Source organism: Zootoca vivipara, chromosome 11, assembly GCF_965207765.1.
Source record: "Zootoca vivipara chromosome 11, rZooViv2.hap1.1, whole genome shotgun sequence".
NCBI classification, from domain to species: Eukaryota; Metazoa; Chordata; class Lepidosauria; order Squamata; family Lacertidae; genus Zootoca; species Zootoca vivipara.
Window position 1 is genome coordinate 7,966,371 of NC_142594.1, and position 18,898 is coordinate 7,985,268.

General features: G+C 44.6%; 1 protein-coding gene across 1 annotated transcript; it reads right to left on the reverse strand.

The window, feature by feature from the left end:
* Positions 1 to 794: 794 nt before the first annotated feature.
* PPP1R17 (protein phosphatase 1 regulatory subunit 17) lies at positions 795 to 17,969 on the reverse strand. Its single transcript, XM_035129551.3, has 5 exons — positions 17,837 to 17,969; positions 11,014 to 11,120; positions 10,052 to 10,204; positions 6,958 to 7,110; positions 795 to 3,113 (listed from the first exon to the last, which is right to left on the reverse strand). The coding sequence occupies exons 2-5, from the start codon at positions 11,093 to 11,095 to the stop codon at positions 3,034 to 3,036; spliced, it is 468 nt and encodes a 155-aa protein (XP_034985442.1). The 5' UTR covers positions 11,096 to 11,120; positions 17,837 to 17,969; the 3' UTR covers positions 795 to 3,033.
* Positions 17,970 to 18,898: the final 929 nt, after the last annotated feature.

Below are 18,898 nucleotides of genomic sequence, written 5' to 3' on the forward strand. Positions count from 1 at the left end.
ATGAAGATAATAAACAAACTCCATTGCACAACCAGAATACTTGGATTAATATTAACAACTGTGGGCTTGATTCCCCACTCAATAACAGCATTTTTTAAATAGCCTAGCATCATACAGAGAGACGCCTTCCTCGCAAAAGATATAAGGGCTGTGTCAATGTGATGTTTAAGTGATAACAAACACAACTCACAGACCTCTTGGCAGTGCCTTTTCTTTTTCTGAGGGTACCCCTGCCATGTTAAAAGAGTGGTACTTACTGTTAACAACTTCGTGGTGAATACCTGCAGCTTTTTTCTTAAATAAAAGACACTGCCTGCTCAGGGTCAACTCCCAATTCCTAGGCGAAATCTGCAATAGAGGCTGATCTGCAACAGCTGGTCCAGAACTCCACTGGTAATTAAGGTTCTGCAACCAATCCAGATCCAGAATGAATCAGGAATCAGGTGTGATTCCTAGTCAATCAATCAGACTTTATTCGACCGTCAGCCAGAAATAAACATTTAGATTCCTAGTCATTTCTTTCTTTCTTTAAAGAGTCGGATGAGGCGGAGACTCCTGTGCCTAATTCTATAATAATTTCCAACTAATTCTGGAACCTCTTCCTCTCGCGCAGTGGGAAGGGGAGTGTGCAAGGTTAAGAGCCCTCGGACTTTGCAAAACTTCAATTGGAAAAAGTGGAGGGGGAAAGAGAGAAAGAGAAAGGAAAACAGAGAGAGAGAGAGAGAGAGAGAGAGAGAGAGTTGTTCTAAACAGGTGGGGGAAGGATTTTCCATCCCACCACTTTTCCAACCTACCTTGAAGTGCTGCCGCCCAAACAGCTGCAGAATCTTTTCCTGCCCCAAATGCAACTCACCAGGGAGACATCCTGCCTTTCCTCTCCTTTAAAAAAATGGCCAAAGCAATGAAATTGAAACCAGGACTAGCCATCAGCTGACCTGCCCCGTTGAGTGATGAGTCCCATTCCAGCATGCACCACAGAGATAGGAAAAGGTCAAGAGTGATCCTCGCACGCACACCTGCTCTTTGTACAGAGAGCAGGCGCGCCCATAGACATAGGGAGGAAAAAGTAAAGAGTGATACTCGCGCGCGCGCGCACACTTCCTGGTTCTGTTTGCAAAATCCCGGGCATTTTGCCGATTTTTAACCCCGCCCCCATGGTGATTTCACCTTTGGAATCCCGAATACATGGCAACCCTCAGCAAAGTAACTTCGGAGGGCCTTTGAGAGATAATATGAAAAGGAAACTCAAATAAGGTTTTTGATGGATCTTGGGTAACTCCTGAACCCAGGCACATGCCTAGGTAAAATTTTGCAGGAGTCTTAGCAAAGGTCATCCTGTGAGTTTCACTCAAAAACATAGTTAGAACAACAGCAACAGGCAACAGGGCAGCAGAAACTTCATAAACTGCTCCAAATTGGATGCTCCTGACACACAAACCCTGAACCTATTTGTCTGAAACGTGGCAGGATTCAAGCATTCAGAAGTAGTGGCCAAACTTGCAAGTTTTACCTGCCCGAAATGTAAACTTGACAGGTGCCGGGTGATCTCCCCCAAACCAAAGCATTGGTTTCCCTTCGTTGGCAGATGGTTGCAACAGAATATTGGCAAACATCTGCGAATGGTGAGAAGAAAGGGCAACTTGGGATGAATGATCTCCTTGGTGGGAGGGGCTACATGCTCCTGACAAAAAAAAAAAAGATGAATAGCGGATGGTGTTGAACTAATGTCCGGAAGTCGAGTGGGAGATGGCTGATGGAGAAGATGTCTCGGGGTGGAGCAGACAGTGCCGTGAGGAGTGCAGGAAGGTAATTTCATGGTGTCCTTTGGGAAGAAGGGTGGGATATAAATTTAACAAATAAATAAAAACGAATTTTGTATTTGTGGGCAGGCGCGATGACTGTTATGCCTCAATTTCCCCAGGCTTCTACAAGAGTCACTCAGCACCAGGCTCAAAGGCCTAGAAACGATGCCTTATGAGGAACGGCTTAGGGAGCTGGGTATGTTTAGCCTGGAGAAGAGAAGGTTAAGGGGTGATATGATAGCCATGTTCAAATATATAAAAGGATGTCATATAGAGGAGGGAGAAAGGTTGTTTTCTACTGCTCCAGAGAAGCGGACACGGAGCAATGGATTCAAACTACAAGAAAGAAGATTCCACCTAAACATTAGGAAGAACTTCCTGACAGTAAGAGCTGTTCGGCAGTGGAATTTGCTACCAAGGAGTGTGGTGGAGTCTCCTTCTTTGGAGGTCTTGAATCAGAGGCTTGACAGGCATATGTCAAGAATGCTTTGATGGTGTTTCCTGCTTGGCAGGGGGTTGGACTGGATGGCCCTTGTGGTCTCTTCCAACTCTATGATTCTATGATTCACCAACAAGAATTGAAACATGTTCTGATGGACATCTGCATCACCAATTGTTTTGGGGAGACCACCGGGAAGTGGCTATTCTTGCAGTTATTGGATTTGGATTGAAGCACCAAGCCCCCTGGAACAACTAATATTGGGGGGGGGGAGGTGGGGGATGAAGAGGTAGGAGGGGAGAGAGAGGGTTAGTGAAAAATACTGACGGTTACTGTTTGTTGACAATTAATTAAATTTGTTAACATGTGAAGTAAAAAAGCCTGTGTTTACCCCATCATAGAACAACTGTCTCAACAACAACAAAAGCCATGTGAAAGGACTCAGCATAAATTTTTTGATACTGATCTATTCTAGCAGTGCCCAGAGAATAAGCTCATAAGACAAGTGTCACTGACCTGGCATGCAAATGTTGGCTTTTCTTTGATTAGTTGCACCAGCCTCTTAAAGCACTGTATACAAACTTCATATTTTTCGTGCTTCATAATATAGGAAGAAAATGGTCCACATAATCTATATTTAATTAAACATGTCTGAGCAAGCATGTCTGAAGGCAGCATGGGTTATATTTCTGTTTTTTTTATAATAAAAAAACCTGGAAAAATACTAATACTACTCAATTGCACAAAATTATTTACAAAACACACACACACAAGAATATGTATGACAAGAATCTAAAAAGCTGAAGTTTCTCCCTCCTTTTCTTCATCTTCAACAATCACAGTCTGCTGATCTTCTTTAAGTAGTTTAATACCTGAAACAAGCAAAAAAGAGGAAGCTTAGATTAAATATCTCTGTGGACCATTCACCTTGGGCCAATCACTCTCTGGGCGTTAAACTTGCTAGGTTACCCATGGTGACGGGATAGAGATTTGATGACTAGTGACTTGTGTATGTGCAGAAATTTCACTGAAATCAGATTTGCAGCTTCAGAACCTTCAGGTAAAGGAGATGTAACAGGGGGGTTCCAGGATAAGAGGGCAGAACACTTAACGCAGCTTCATTTGGCTGTCTGCTGCCCACTCCCAAATTTCACCTTCAGGCTGTGGTCAGACAGAGAAGGGATGTAGAATCGTTGTGCCCCCACCCTCCTGATCAGAGGCGCTGTCACACTCCTGCGCATTGTCGGGAGGAGGCCAAGAGGGGAGCCATACACAGCGCAGTTTCTTCTCTTGTGCTCAGGAGGAGCCAGCCATTGAACTGCACCATGCTCGGCCTCAACATCGAGGGGGTCCACCCCATGCCAGCCAATATTGAGGGGGCCGAAGACCCCTCCGCCCCTAGGAGTTGGCCCACCTGCTCCCGATGTTCTTGGCCTGCAGCTCCCACCAACCTCGGCTAGCTTGGCCAACAACCTAACTTTTGATGATCTAGCCTGGCAAAGACTTCTGAAAATCTCACGCAATGTGTTGTGCTGTTTCGGTTGTCCTAATAAAGGCACTGTTAAATCTATAGATTTTGGAACGGTGGCAGGGGAATTAAACGCAGCTTTAGGAGACTCTGTTTTGAGGGGCGATCAAATGCTGAGATGGTAGCATGGTTAGTACCACCTTAAACTGCAGGTGGTAGGTGGGCACCAAAGCTTCACCTGGAAAACTCCCTGCAAGGGGGGGGGGGCAACATATAAAAAATGTTTCTAGTCAGAAGGGCACAAGGCTGCTAATATTTCAAAACTAAGAAACATATTTGAGCTGGTTTTGTATAATCGGCTTTGCATTACTGAGTTGCTCTAAACCTCCTTTTGCCCTGTGCAGAGTGCTCTGTACGAAATTCAGCATTGCTGCCATAAATACTTACGCCCTTCAAAAGAAGGGATATATGGCTACCTGCTTCAGCTGGGTATTTTATATATGCACAACTGTGATTTTAAAATTATATCGATTCCCCTAAGCTTTAGGAATAGTTAGCAATTTCAGCTGCTTTGAACACGAAAGCAACAACTGCTTGGCCAGCCGAGCAACGAGTATGATGTTTGGCATTTGGGTGGGATGCAAGACACACCACCTCATTTGTGAATAGATGTTCATACACTGGTTCTTTCCCCATCTTTCTCTATTAAGAATTAAAGTTCTTTGAGATGGTTGTGTTCAGCATTAGGCAGTTCATTTTGCTTGTGGATTTCCTCCCCAAATACTGGGGTTTAAACATATTTGGGTGGCAAAGCTCTGCTAGTCGAAAGGATGTCCCACATTGATCCAAGCCCTGGAAACCGCACCCAAACCATGTGGGCTCATTCTAGAAACCTCCCGAATGTCCTCCCTGTGTCCTGGTTTGACCTCCTAGCAACATAGAAGGTGTATGAAGATGTTCCCATAAATATCTTCTGGTTTGTTACAGAATCTGAAAACTGTAGCTGTGCACTTGCAGGCTATAATTAAAATTTTCCATTGAGTTTTTAGGGGACTCGTCTTGACTTCCTCTTGGTTGGCTGTGCCCAACAATTTCTAAAACCCAAGTCGCAATAAAAGAGAGAACATTCATGGCCCACCTGCCAGTTAGAAGGAAGATGGAAATGCTCCTCTCTTCATGTTCTTTTGTTTTATATTATAAGTAAAATTAAGATTGGCATCTTTGACAGATTGTGTGCCTTAAAAACGAACTATTCTATACGTTTGGCTTGTGAGGTTCCCTTACTGCTTTTGAAGGCAAGAAGATCCAACACATCAAAATCCTTTGCTCTTGGCTGCAATCCTACCGTATGCACACTTTCCTCAGAGTAAGCCCCATTGAACACATATGGATTTACTTCTGAGTGAGTAGGAATAAGAACTGTGCTCCACAACAGGTTTAAGCAGCACAACTTATCCCAGGTGTGCTTGCAGTCAGTATGCTAGGCTAGCAGAAATCTTTCAATTTTCAGTCACAACATCTACTGTTCTTTGTCAAATGATAAAGAGTATGGGTCAAATTTGTAAGCAGAATGTAATTGAAAACTACTTAATTTTCTTCTTCTTTACTTACTAACCAACTTACAAGATTGTTTGGGGGGGGTAATTGCCATTTTTGTGAGTTTACTGACTTCCATTGGAAAACAAAACAAATACCCTGTACTTTCTTCCTTGCTTGCATAGCTGCCAAGTTTTCCCTTTTCTCGCGAGGAAGCCTATTCAGCATAAGGGAAAATCCCTTAAAAAAAGGGATAACTTGGCAGCTATGCTTGCTTGTCAAAAGTTTGCGATTGAGGGACATCACAGTCTGAGGCGAAGCAAATTTCCTGCAGATTTCTGTCAGTGGGCCTTTTGGGTTTGGTGGCTGGCTGTGTTGATTCAATTAGGGCTCGCCCTTTCCTGTCTTTTCTGCTATGAAAAATCTTTCAAATAATGAAGCACTTCATAAAGTCCAAAGATGGAGAAAAAGAAGCAGCGCCACACAGAATGGCTTTGTTCACTTCTGCGCTCCAGTCAAAGGAGAGCGCTTTCCTGGTATTAACCAAGGAAAATGCTGCGTGAAATGACTAGATTGGATTAAAGTTGAAACATGAAAGGGATGTAATTTCTTCGCAATGAATAAGTGGCTAAGAAAACATATGTTTTAGTAGGTGATAGATTCCAACACCAACCATCATTCTACAGTGCTGAAAGGAAATAAAACTGTCCTCTCGGGATGCTCCCAGACTGATGCTATTTTCAGGTGGGACCCCCATCATATGCTGCCAAATTCAGGTTGTGCAATTAAAGTTAATATTGTACACAAAAAAGCTGCTTCTCTAAGGAGTCAGACAGTTGTTTGCATGGGGTCAGCTGTGTTTTTTCTGTACAGTTTTTCCTGGTAGTGGCGAGTCCCAGGATGACTTGCTCTATGTTAATTCAAGACACATGATGGCAAGGTGCTCAGACTGTTTCTAGTATATGTTTCCAGGTGGAGTTTTAAGGAATTCCTTAGAACTCTTGATTTATTCCCAAGGCAGTGTGCATAGCAGGTATAGAGAACATGGTGCCCTCCAGCTGTTGAGGGGCTCCAACTCCCACCAACCCCAGCCAATGGTCAGGGATAATGGGAGTTGTAGTCCACAACATCTGGATGACACCATATTGGCTACTGTTGGTGCGTCAGCAGGGCTGGGGGCCTGTGGCCCTTCAGGTGATGTTGGATTTCATCTTCCATCAGTCCCAAATGGTCAAGGATGATGACAGCTGTAGTCCGGCATTATCTCAGAGGGCCAAAAGTTTCCCAGTGCAGGGTTTTGATGTAAGAAAATTAGCCTGATTTTGTCTTGAAAGGCCATTAACAAGTCACACCTTTGATCGCTGGATTGGGGGTGGGGATGAGCACTCCAATGAACATATAGACACAGAATTGTAAAGGAATAGAATAGTACTGTAAGTAGAAACACTCTGGTGGGGAGGACTCACTATGGGTTTAGGAAAGGTGGAAAAATAAAAAAGTGAAAACATAATATGCGAGCATCTCCTCTAACAATCACAAGTCTCTGTTTCTACAAGCCTAGCACACCTGAAGTTACACGGTGTTCCTGCAGATGTGCCCCCTGCCATTTTTTCAAAATAGATATTTAAATACAGAGACTATCCCTGAGATACCTCATGTTCAAAACCCACGCGTGATGCTTTAAGAAGTGCTTTCCTTCGCATTTCTCTTACCTGCAAGTAGAGGGGGTGTATTGATTGCTGGTGTGTCTTTCCTTCTGGGTTTTCTCTGTTCTTCTTCCATTTTCTGAAGGGCTGGGCTGCCATTACCCTTCGGAGGTTTCTCAGAGAAGTCACACCTCCTAATTAAGTGGTCTGAAAGAATGCCTACAGAAACACCATTAGGACTGGACGTTAGCCTTTGCAAAGCATAATGGTCTTCTCTGTTTTCAGTAGCAAAAATCCCGCTTGGGAAATAAGCCCCCCCCCCCATGTTTCAATGGGAAAGTTCGCTTTGTTGGCTCGACTTTGCAGTTCACAAAAATTGCTGACAAACCCCTTAGATACTCATCTCAATGCATGGTATACCAACTCCACTTCTTTCTAAACACCATTTCTTAAATTCTATTCCAAACTCTGAAAACCAATCTTCCTCGCCAAAGATCAAGGCTTGACCAGATTCAGCCCATTATACTACCCCACCAGAATTTAAACTCACTTTTCAGTGCTTGCAGACACATTCTCTCTTTCTCCTTCTACCTACCTACCGGTAGCACCTACACAGCACCTACAACATACAATCCACCATTTAACTCCCCTTCTCAGCAAGAGATTTGCAGGCTTGCAGACAGACACATTGCCTTCCACCTAGCCATAAACTAACAGAATTGGAAGGGACCTAAGGTCATCTAATCTGACCCTCTAAAATACAGGGTTCACAGCAAGATTTATATTTTTTTGCTTCAGGTTAAGTATGCTTCAGTTTAAGTACTCCACGGACCGTCTGGAATGGATTAATCCACTTTCCATTACTTTCAATGGGAAAGTTCGCTTCAGGTTAAGTACACTTCAGGTTAAGTACAGACTTCCGGAACTAATTGTGTTTGTAAACTGTAGTTCTTTATCTCCTTGACATCTGTTTGAGGGCACCACTGCAGAGAAGGATCCTTGGCCAGCTCAGCTCCATCCACTTTCCTGCCTTTGAAATGCCTCATGTGCTTCGTGCGTGTGTACTTTTTACATTGTTTACTGCTGGCGGGGATAGCTTCCACCCATTTGTAAAGGTAAAGGACCCCTGGATGGTTAAGTCTAGTCAAAGGCGACTATGGGGTTGTGGCACTCATCTTGCTTTTCAGGCCGAGGGAGCTGGCATTTGTCCACAAAAAGCTTTCTGGGTCATGTGGCCAGCATGACTAAACCACTCCTGGCACACCATGACAGAAGCCAGAGTGCATGGAGATGCCGTTTACCTTCCCACAACAGCGGTGCCTATTTATCTACTTGCACTGGTGTGCTTTCGAAATGCTAGGTTGGCAAAAGCTGGGAAATGGCAACGGGAGCTCACCACCGTTGAGTGGATTCGAACCGCTGAACTTCAGAGCCAGGCAATGAGCCTTGCCACATCCTAACTCCCCCCCCCCCAAGCATGTTGGATCAGGAGTTAGGAATGCTCTGAAATCTATCCTTGCGCTTTGAGGGATTGTCTTCCTCAGGTGCCCAATTAACATGGACAGCCTGGGGCATTATGCACTGGGGTGTGCAGACAGGACACCATTTGCTGCCCCAACGCAGGCAGAAAAAATTATTGGGACATATACTGCACCCTACATCTTATAGCATGATATAAGGGATGGGGAATTTGGGCCTTCTCTGATGCTCTGTGATTACAATCCCCATCATCCCTGTCCATAGACAGGGGCCGGCCTTGGTCAGGGACGGATTTAGGCTTCATTAAGCCCTAAGCTAGGGACGCAGGTGGCGCTGTGGGTTAATCCACAGAGCCTAGGGCTTGCTGATCAGAAGGTCGGCGGTTCGAATCTCTGTGACGGGGTGAGCTCCCGTTGCTTGGTCCCAGCTCCTGCCAGCCTAGCAGTTCGAAAGCACCTCAAAGTGCAAGTAGATAAATAGGTACCGCTCCAAGCAGGAAGGTAAACGGTGTTTCCGTGCACTGCTCTGGTTTGCCAGAAGCAGCTTTGTCATGCTGGCCACATGACCCAGAAGCTGTCTGTGGACAAACGCTGGCTCCCTCGGCCAATAACGCGAGATGAGCGTGCGTGCAACCCCAGAGTCGGTCACGACTGGACCTAATGGTCAGGGGTCCCTTTACCTTTACCTTTAAGCCCTAAGCTACTGAAGGTAATGGGGCCCTTTATAGGTCCAGCTGTCCTTTGTCAACAACAAATTGTCCTGTTCTTTGTGTTGAATATATGCTATATGTTAATTTATGGACTTAATAGGTATCTAAACCATTTGCACATAACAAAATACATATTTTATCGAAGTAATTGTTGAAGTGAAATACAATTAAGAAGTATATGAATAGTGAAACACTGTTGCTGTATGTAGGTTTTATTTTGTTTTTTTCCTTATATTTTGGAAATGTACATCCAGGTTTTATTTCCTTTTAAAAAAATTGGGGGTGGGGCAAGAGAGAGGGGCCCTAAGCTATAGCTTGTTTATCTTGTACATAAATCCAGCACTGGTCTTGGTAATATGTTCATAGCTGTCAAGTTCTCCCTTTTTTAAAGGGAAATTCCCTTATGCTGAATAGGCTTCCTTGGGAGAAAAGGGAAAACTTGACAGCTATGAATATGCTGCCCTGTGCGAGGCCAACATTTGATGCCCTCCCCCCAGCCGGGCTTTGAGAAGGAGACACAAGGCTCTGGTGGGGTCCTAGAGTCCACCTACCTCCTCCCCAAAGCCAGGTAAGAACTTGCCTAGCTTCGGGAAGGAGGACTTTAGGGCCCTGGCAGAGTCCTCACACCTCTTTGAGAAGGCACCCTACCCCATGGTGCCCATTGTGGCCAATCTGCTGGCACTGCCCTAAATCCACCCCTGCTATTGTTCATGGGAGTTGGAGCAACAATACCGGAAGCCCCAAGGGCCACTCATCCCTGCACTACAGAGAGGTTTTGGAAGCAGTAGCAGAAGACACCTTATTAGCATAGCTGCCAAGTTATCCCTTTTTTAAGGGAAATTCCATTATGCTGAATAGGCTTCCTTGCGAGAAAAGGGAAAACTTGGCAGCTATGCTTATTACTCAGTTTGTGATCCATGCAGGGATAAGTGGTTTAGCAGTAGCTCAAGTGACGATTTCAGGAATGCTCACCGACTATTGGTGGAGGCGTATGAATTGCTGGCGTATCTTTTCTCTTTGGTTTTTTCTGTTCAAGCTCACTTTTCTGAGAGACCTGAAGAGCTTTGCCCTTCCTTGGTATCTTTTTGAGTTCACAGCTTTTGAGAAACTGTTCGGAAAGGTTATCTGCATCAAACAAAACAAAGTATACAACTGTTATCAAAATAATCAGACAACGTTCAGCCTCGAACAGCTACTTTCTCACCAGCTTTGTACTTCCCTGAATTTACAGCTTAAGGAGGGGGGGGGGGGAACAGCCAAGATTCATATGACACTTTACCCAAGTATATGCATTTTTGTGCAACTAATGGGGCTGGGGAACTGTGCTGACCTTTTTTTTTAAAAGAAATGTGGATTTCGAATTCTGACTGTGTTTTGGTTCCTGCATTGCTTTGAAAAGAGTGAACTAGGTATGATCATTTTAAATGCAAACTTCCCCATCCTGAAGCTGTTGTCTACAGCACATATTTTCAAAAGAGGACAAAAGTTTTGCAGGAAAGTTTAAACTTCCGATGCAACATTGCTGCATAAAAACCTGGGTTGGCACACTTTATGCTAGCTTTTGTGGAACATGTGCACAGAAATATGAAAGGAGACAAGATGAAAGCTTTGGCGTTCCTTGTCTCCTTTCTTCTTTGTCGTCTTTAATTAATTTGTCTCTAGAGCTTTGGCTAATATTTATATGCTGAACCCAGCAGAAAGGGGAAAAAGGGGGGGGGAGACACGACCAAACACCCATTCCCACCCATTGCCGCTCCATCTGGCATCAGATGCGTCACCAGAAGGCACCGTCTATCAGGTTTCAAGAACAGCAGTTGTTCCACGGAGGGGGTGGGGGGAAGGGGGGGATGGGATGGCAATGGACAGCGCTTAATGATGCAAAGTAGACCTTTTCGCTACACAGCAGGCACTGACATCACCTCGAGAAGACTGACCTAAGTGGTTACAGTGAGTATCTCGCCCATCCAATCTGTCTTCTGAGATATCATGTGATGCTTGGACATATTCAGTTGACATCACTGAAGAGGATTTTCTTTAGAACCTGTAAGGGGGGGGCAAACAGTACAGGGTGCATAGACAGTTACGCATGCCGCATTTCAATGTACTTTTCTTTTGCTTTAATCTTGGAAACGTTACTTTTCTTCTGGCGGGGAAGAGAAATGTTTTTGAGTCAACACAACTGTAAAATAGAATTCCATACAAAAATATCCGTCTCGGTAAACAACAGGCGACAATTTTGACACAAGGGATGGTTCAGTAGTGTGTTTGGGACCCTTTTGGCCATGTGGGGAATGCTCCAGCAACCACTAACACTTTCAAGACATTCTCTGACATCAGGTTATGGAGCGCAGTGTGTGGCCCCAGAAAGTAAACACTAGTCATGTTTTATAGCCTGTCAGGTTCTTGGCAGGGCCGCTTTTGGCAGGCCCAAACCATCAGAAAAACAGGAGGCTTCTCCAGTCTCTAATGGGCTATCATCCATGAGCGGTGGACTGCCTCTGGCTTGGCGGGTCTCGAGCCATACAGACCTGCCCTACAGGTAGAAACTCATTTCGCCTTACCCTGCCTTTCTTGTCTTAATAATCGCCTAAGAGCCCGTCATCCAGGATTCAAGTGGGTTCTTCTCTGTTGTCGGCTTGAAGACTGCCAATCATAGGAACCAACTCCTAGGGGCCAGGGTCCCTTGAGCCCCCTCCAATAAAATATTGATGTGGGGTGTACCTGCTCCCCCTATATTTTATTCACGTTGGCACCCCTGCTGCCAATGGGTGCCCCACTGTGTTTGGCTATGCACTTTTGGTGGTAATTCCATCTGGGGATCAGCTCGGTGGTCATCTCCTTTGCCATGGAAGGGGGTTGCCAGTTTCTTTAAGACAGGCATCCCCAAACTTCGGCCCTCCAGATGTTTTGGACTACAATTCCCATCATCCCTGACCACTGGTCCTCTTAGCTAGGGATCATGGGAGTTGTAGGCCAAAACATCTGGAGGGCCGCAGTTTGGGGATGCCTGCTTTAAGAGCTAAATGGCAAAAGGGAAATTTCTCAAATGGGTGCGATTGTGGTTTTGCCACCTGGGTCGCTTCCAGGCATCTTAAACTTTGAGATTGGGTTTGTTGTGCAAGAGCACAAAATCAGCTGTAATAATGCAACCTGAATTGACCAGTGTATGACTGAATCCCACTCCAAAATAACAACAGTACAGAAACTCCCGGATGTTTATTCTGCCCCCTTCGATGAATGTGACTTTAGAGTTGAGGATCTTAGGCCAGACTTTCACATTTAGCTAGTCATATTATTTTTCATCTCAAATGCAATGTTGGCATTATGAAATTAGAACATTTCCACTCTGCAGTGAATGGTTTAGGCTAAGATTTCTGCAAGGGGACCTCGGGTATAAGCAGTCTTCTCTCTGCTACAAACGACAAATTTGGAAAAAGCTGTGTGTGTGATTTTGTGGACTTTTGGACCCTGGCGCAGTCTAAGACTTGGCATCATTCTTCATTTGTAAGCAATCACTGAACAAAATAATTGCTAATGGCTTAATAGTATCAATTGAGACACTAAAACAAAGTCCAGATCAAAGTGTTGCTTACAACCAGAGGATTGATACTATGATTCTATGATTGTGAAAGTCTCGCACTGCAACCTTTACGTGGGTCTGTCAGATAATAAATACAAACCAACATAAGATTTTAACAGCTGCTCGGAAGGTTGTTGTGTATTTTGCCTTGAGCTCTTTGGTGGAAAAGCGGCATACAAATGCAAATCTATACATTCCTTGCTGTATTGAATCCAAACATACCTTTCCATTTCAGGGTAGAACTCTGGAGGGGAAAACCCAAAGGTTTTACAGATGTCCAACAGAAGCGAGTGCTTCATAGCACTGCTTCCTCCCCCCCCCCTCCAATCTTTGGAGCACTTGAAAAGAAATTTCCATGTGACAAACGAAGAGATGAACATGTGTGCATTTAATTTGCTGGCATGCAATTCTGTCATTTCAGCTATACATCTGGGAGTGAGCTGAGCAAATCCTGCAGCTGTAGAATTTGCTGCGAGTTTCCTCTTTCATCCTGTCTATTTGCTTCCCAGCAAAGATTTTGATCATAAGTTGACCATTTCCCAGGACTGTGATGCCTGTAGTTAACTGCAATAAAGAAGCTGAAATGGGATCTCTTTACAGATTTACCTGTGCTTTTATACTGATACTTGGCATTATCTGTTTCCCACCAGTAAAGTACGGTGATAAAGTACCTTGTCCTTACTGAGTGATCTAGGAATTAACACTACAACTACGGCAAGGCATCCATGGACTTGTGTATGACTGTGACAAACACCTGCTTCCTGCTGCTGGTGCCCCAGAGCTTCATAAATGGCGCTATGCATATTTTATAGAGTTCGTGGCCTGCTGTACATATGCACAAGCTAAAATCAGAGTTATAATCCTACAGTCATCTTGGAGGGGGGGGGAGCAGCAGGGTGTGTCTGGAGCAGGGCAATGGACAGGCTGTGATTCCTGGAATCGAGAGATTTCGAGAGAGACACCAGCCAAGCTTGCCTTTATGTTAACACTGTCTATTTCTTCCTTTATGTTCCCAACAACTGTTAGGAACATAAAACTTCCACTAGCATCTGAAGTCTTCTAGGGAAGAAAAAGATGCGCTCTCACATCCACATGTATCTATGACATTTCTGTGAATCCCCCACCTCTTTAAAAGCAAAGTGGGGGGTGGATGTGTCTGTATTTGTGTGTGTCGATGACCAAAATGGCCAACTGTCTTGCAAAGCCATTAAGGTCTATTTCAGCTTCTTCTGAAATTTAATACTGGAAACCATTTAATACTGTAAACCACTAAAGCAGGGATACCCAAAGTGGTGCCCTCCAGATATCTATGGATTACAATTCCCATCACAACAGGTGTGTACAGGTGGCGGGACATGCACTGCTCCTTCTGGGGTAGTTTGTCCACCTTTGGTCCCCACCCTGCACTCAGCTCTCGCCAGTGGCTCCTAGAAGCTGTCAGCATGTGACAGCGGCCACACCCTGAGAACGGCTTGAATTGGCCAGCTAAACTGGGTGACGGTAGTCAATGGGTCCCAACCCCATGCAAAGGCAAGCTCTGGCAGATTGAGAGAATGAGACCAATTGTGGGTCCATCGGTCAAGAAGGCAGTTTCTGCATGTGCTGTACAGGGAAGTGAGGGGCAGATGAGGCTCGTCAACTTAGGAAGGTAGCTCATCTAAGAGAAGGAAAACTCTGGTCCTAAACCACCACTGCCTCGTGGGATATTTTCAGGAGTCAACCCTAGACAAACTCTACACAAATCCGGAGTGGAGTCCCTAAGATGGTTGGGTGTGTCCTCCTTCCGGCAACTTCTGCAGCCAAGCTAGTGCCAAATGTATTGCTCTGCTTTCCCTTGGACCACATCAGCAAGTCTGAGAGATGGGTATTGCTGCTTATCCCAGCCTTGATGGCCCATGCCGTGTGCTACGAGATAAATATTGCTGGACCTACCACCTGTTAAAGAGTTGTAATTCCGCATCTCACCAGTTAGAATGGATGACCTTCTTGTTCATGGACTCATGGGAGCCAAGGCCTCTAGGCACAATGCTGCATGCATTGCCAGTGATCCATGAGATGGGAGCCTGAATAGCTCAGTTGGTTAGAGTATGGTGCTGATGACGCCAAGATTGCAGGTTCGATCCCTGTATGGGACAGCTGCTCAGTCCTGAATTGTGGTGGGTTGGACTAGATGATCCTCGGGGTCCCTTCCAGCTCTATGATTCTATGACTCACTAGCCAAAAGCTAAGGCTACACATGCCTAGACTGTCTATGCCAGGCATCCCCAAACTGCGGCCCTCCAGATGTTTTGGCCTGCAACTCCCATGATCCCTAGCTAACAGGACTAGTAGTCAGGTATGATGGGAATTGTAGTCCAAAACATCTGGAGGGCCAAAGTTTGGGGATGCCTGGTCTATGCTATAGAATTTGGATTTGTGAGGAATTCAACTCTTTTTTAAAAAAAAATGTTTCTACTCTTCACTATAAATGGAAATACAACCTCAGCTCAGTTGGTAGAGCGTGAGACTTTTAATCTCATGGTCATGGGTTTGAGCCCCACGTTGGGCAAAAGATTTCTGCATTGCAGGGTCCCTTTACAATTGCCTCAGGGTCTCATGTGGGTATCTTCTTCCATCCCTTGCCATATTCTTCTGTCTGTATCCCCTACTGCCCAGCTCTAATCAATGCCCCTCTTTCCACAGTCACATGACTACTTGCTGATCCCGCAAAGCCATAAAAACCCCAGTTATTCAGAATAGCATAGTTCAGAACTTTTTGTAACAGTTCATCAGGAACTTCTCTCACGTGGATGCCAACATAGACGTTTCCTTTCTCACTCATCCTAAACACTCATCCAGGTTTGGTTGCTGTGTTGCGCTGTGAATTTCTTGATTTCCCATGCCTATGCCAGCAGTTTCCCTGTGCTGAGGCAATTACCTCAGAGTCAGTGGGTCCAGATGAAGGTAGAGAAAACGAGGCGTTTGAGTGGGGTCCAAGAGAGAAGGATTTGAGGCTTAGACCCAGCATGCTAAAGGGCTTCTTGCTGGGCAGCTAGTTATGGGTGTCGTTGCAGTTCTGCTCTGGGTGTTACAGCACAGAGGTGTAGTAACATCCAGAGTTACCACAGAACAGAGCTGTAGTACTTTAAATTGCTCTAGTAACCGTTAGCCTCTGACAGCTACTTGCACAAGTGGAAGCAATGTTGCATGGAGAGCTCCAGAACATCAATTTTTGCTGGCCTAAATGCTATCGTTGTCGACAACTGACATATCAAAACATGGAGAGAAGGGGACATAGATCCTGTCAACCTGTCTAAGGGCAGCGATCCATGAAGTAATGTGCCAAACAACCGGCTTCTATGTTTTAGGTCATACTACATTATCAGAGAGGCATGCCCATCCCACCTCACAGGTCAGTGATGAATCTTCTCAATATTGTTATTTGTCTGGGTTTCATAAAGTGAGGGTCTCAGGAGCTCAGCCTAACCAGAACACTTGTACCCCAAGTTGAGATAAGCAAGGCCATTAGATTAGTTGAGAAGATGGCTTCTATATCTTGAGATGCTATTCTGTGTCACCCACTACTGATACCCTGATTCTAAATAAGTTTATTCCCAATTTCACTGGAACTTACTTGCTTTTAAGAATGAGATGTAATTTTTGTTTTTGATTTAAGCGCACACACAATATTTTTCCAGAGAGGAATGGGCAGTGCATGGAAAATACAAAAAAAAACATGCTAATAGAGCACTCCCAAGCATAGCTGCCAAGTTTTCCCTTTTCTCGCGAGGAAGCCTATTCAGCACAAGGGAAAATCCCTTAAAAAAAGGGATAACTTGGCAGCTATGCTCCCAAGGGAAGCATTTAAATATCTGGTGTTTAGCTATATAATCTGATAGGATTGTGGCAACATTTCTAGAACAAATTTTAGACGCTTTAAAATAATATAGGGTAGTCTTTTTCAACAGTTTCCCCAAAAGCAACACTATTTTATTTAGACCCAAACTCTACAAACTGTAATAAAACTAAAGGGTACACAAGCACATCTTGTTGTTTCAGTTGCTGTGGAAGAATAGGATTTTGCAAGATATAGAATACAAATGTCTGTTTTCCAGATCACGAACAGAAAATATTAGTTTGTCCATACCATGAACAGAAAGAAAGAAAGAAAGAAAGAAAGAAAGAAAGAAAGAAAGAAAGAAAGAAAGAGAAAAGATTTGAAAGAAACACTTTCCAGAATGGATTTAAAGAATGGCAACTAAAAAACCATGACGCCAGCACAGAAGGCTACAGATCAGGTGCACGTGTGATTTTATCTCTCTCTTCCCTACTCGTCCAGTTTCAAACAAAAGCTTCCCCCTTTGGAAGTTGTTCTAAATGTTTTTTAGACACGTAATTCATAACCTAGTTAAAATGAAATTCTTAGCATTAAACTGATTTAACCCCATAGATTTAGAACTTAAACAGTACTCCAATGGTAAACGTTTTTAAATGGAACATAACGACATCCTTGGAACTACCGGTGTTTAGGATTGTACTATACACCTACAGCTGTCTGAATCCATTAAGCTTAACTGGGTTGTAGATTGTCCTCTCCTGTTTTCAACAGCAACAATACATTCAATTAATCAAAAGCACTTTGTTTCTAAGCTGATTTATACTGCAAGGCTAACAGCCAGATCCTAAACATACTCAGAAGCATCACTGATTTCAATGGGACTTACTCCAAGCTGTGTGCACTTTTGCAATTAGGTACATTTACCTAGAATTAAGCCCCAATGAACTCATTAGGACTTACTTCCAAGTAAACATGCATAGGATCAGACCAGCGAGTCCACACAAACTTGGAAATGTTTCTCATTTAAGAGCCTGAGATAAGAGTTGCACATAAATGTGTTTAGGATTCAACTGAACCGTCCAACTTCCAAATACCTCCGTGCCATAAAGGTGCAGATCAAATTAATTGTAATATTTCCACCACCCCCTCTTTTTCTGGCACCAGTTTTCTCTCTCAGTTTACAGCTCGATAACCATTCCCAAGCCTTCCCAGATAGAATAATCTGTTAGCCATCTTCTGCCTCGCGGAGGAATTGATCTGTGACTTTTTATTACTATCACATCACAGGCAGATTTTTTTGGTTCCCTTTTGGAGAAAGAACTCCCCTCTCCCACCCCAGCAAAAGTGCTGAAGAACTTACCAAGCAGGGAAGCTGGGATAGGTGTGATATGGAGTCAGTGTTCACTGGAGCAGGAATTGCCTTCTCTGCTCGCATGGAGTGCTCCTGCACTGCCCTTATCTAGGGAGCAGCAGCAGCAGTTGCTATGGTGATGCTTTGTTTCCAAAGTACCCCAGGAAGGGAAAGAAGGGTAACCTTTAGCCTGCGCACTAGCAGATTTGAATGAAGTGGTGCTTGCCGCTTCTCAAATTAGCTTCGCCAAGAGGAGAGAAAACACACAGATTAAAAACTTCCAGCGGAAAAATATCGCTCGCGAAACGGCGATACCTTCTGCCACAGTCTGACGGCAGAAACTGCCCAAGGGTGACAATGGGGGAAGAAGAAAATAAGTTATGTGCATCGGCTGGAGACACCTAAAATGGAATGAAAGTCTAAAACTTTGGTGTCCAGCAGATCCAAGCTGTGTCTTTCCCAGAAGTTCAGGAGCTAGTTGATCACCGGTCAAAATACAGAGCAATGAAGGGAAGCAGAGTCTGGAAGTGGCACCTAAACAGCCAGAGCAAGGTACACCGTGTCTAGGAATGAGGTTTCTCTGACGACTGTGGTGGTTGAGTATGTTTACGGATTGGTTTGTTACACAAACTTGGCACACTGGTGCCATTTAGGGACTCGGGCAGGGAGTCTTCTGTGGCTCCTGTTTACATGCCGGTGGTGAGCAGAATTGGCTATTTTCGCCCATTGCTTGAGAGGGAGGTTTTGTTTGGAATGGGGGGAAAGCATACAAACATGCTGGGCCTCTGGAAAGCGAGAGGAAACTTTCTGCCCGCTGTGCAGCGTGATGAATTGGAGCCCTTTAACCATTCACAGGGAAAGGCCTTCGACCTGGGCCATTTCCTCTCAGAGATTTAGCAGCGCCAGAATTGGCGGAGGCTCATTGTCTCAGTTTTCTTTGCTCTTTCTGTTTGATTGCCCCATACAGCCCCACAGAGCCATGGGGCCGGGCTCAACTACCCAGTTATGCTCGCCAAAGGCAGCACCTTAGTGCAATGGGGCTTTCTGGACTCTCCTCCCAGCACACTCCCC

Excerpts from the sequence above, each read along its gene's own strand:
- PPP1R17 (XM_035129551.3), bottom strand. The coding sequence starts at position 11,095 with ATGTCAACTGAATATGTCCAAGCATCACATGATATCTCAGAAGACAGA. Across the intron at positions 10,205-11,013 it reads TACTCACTGTAACCACTTAG|ATAACCTTTCCGAACAGTTT; the intron begins GTCAGTCTTCTC and ends TGTTTGATGCAG. Across the intron at positions 7,111-10,051 it reads TACGCCTCCACCAATAGTCG|GCATTCTTTCAGACCACTTA; the intron begins GTGAGCATTCCT and ends GTGTTTCTGTAG.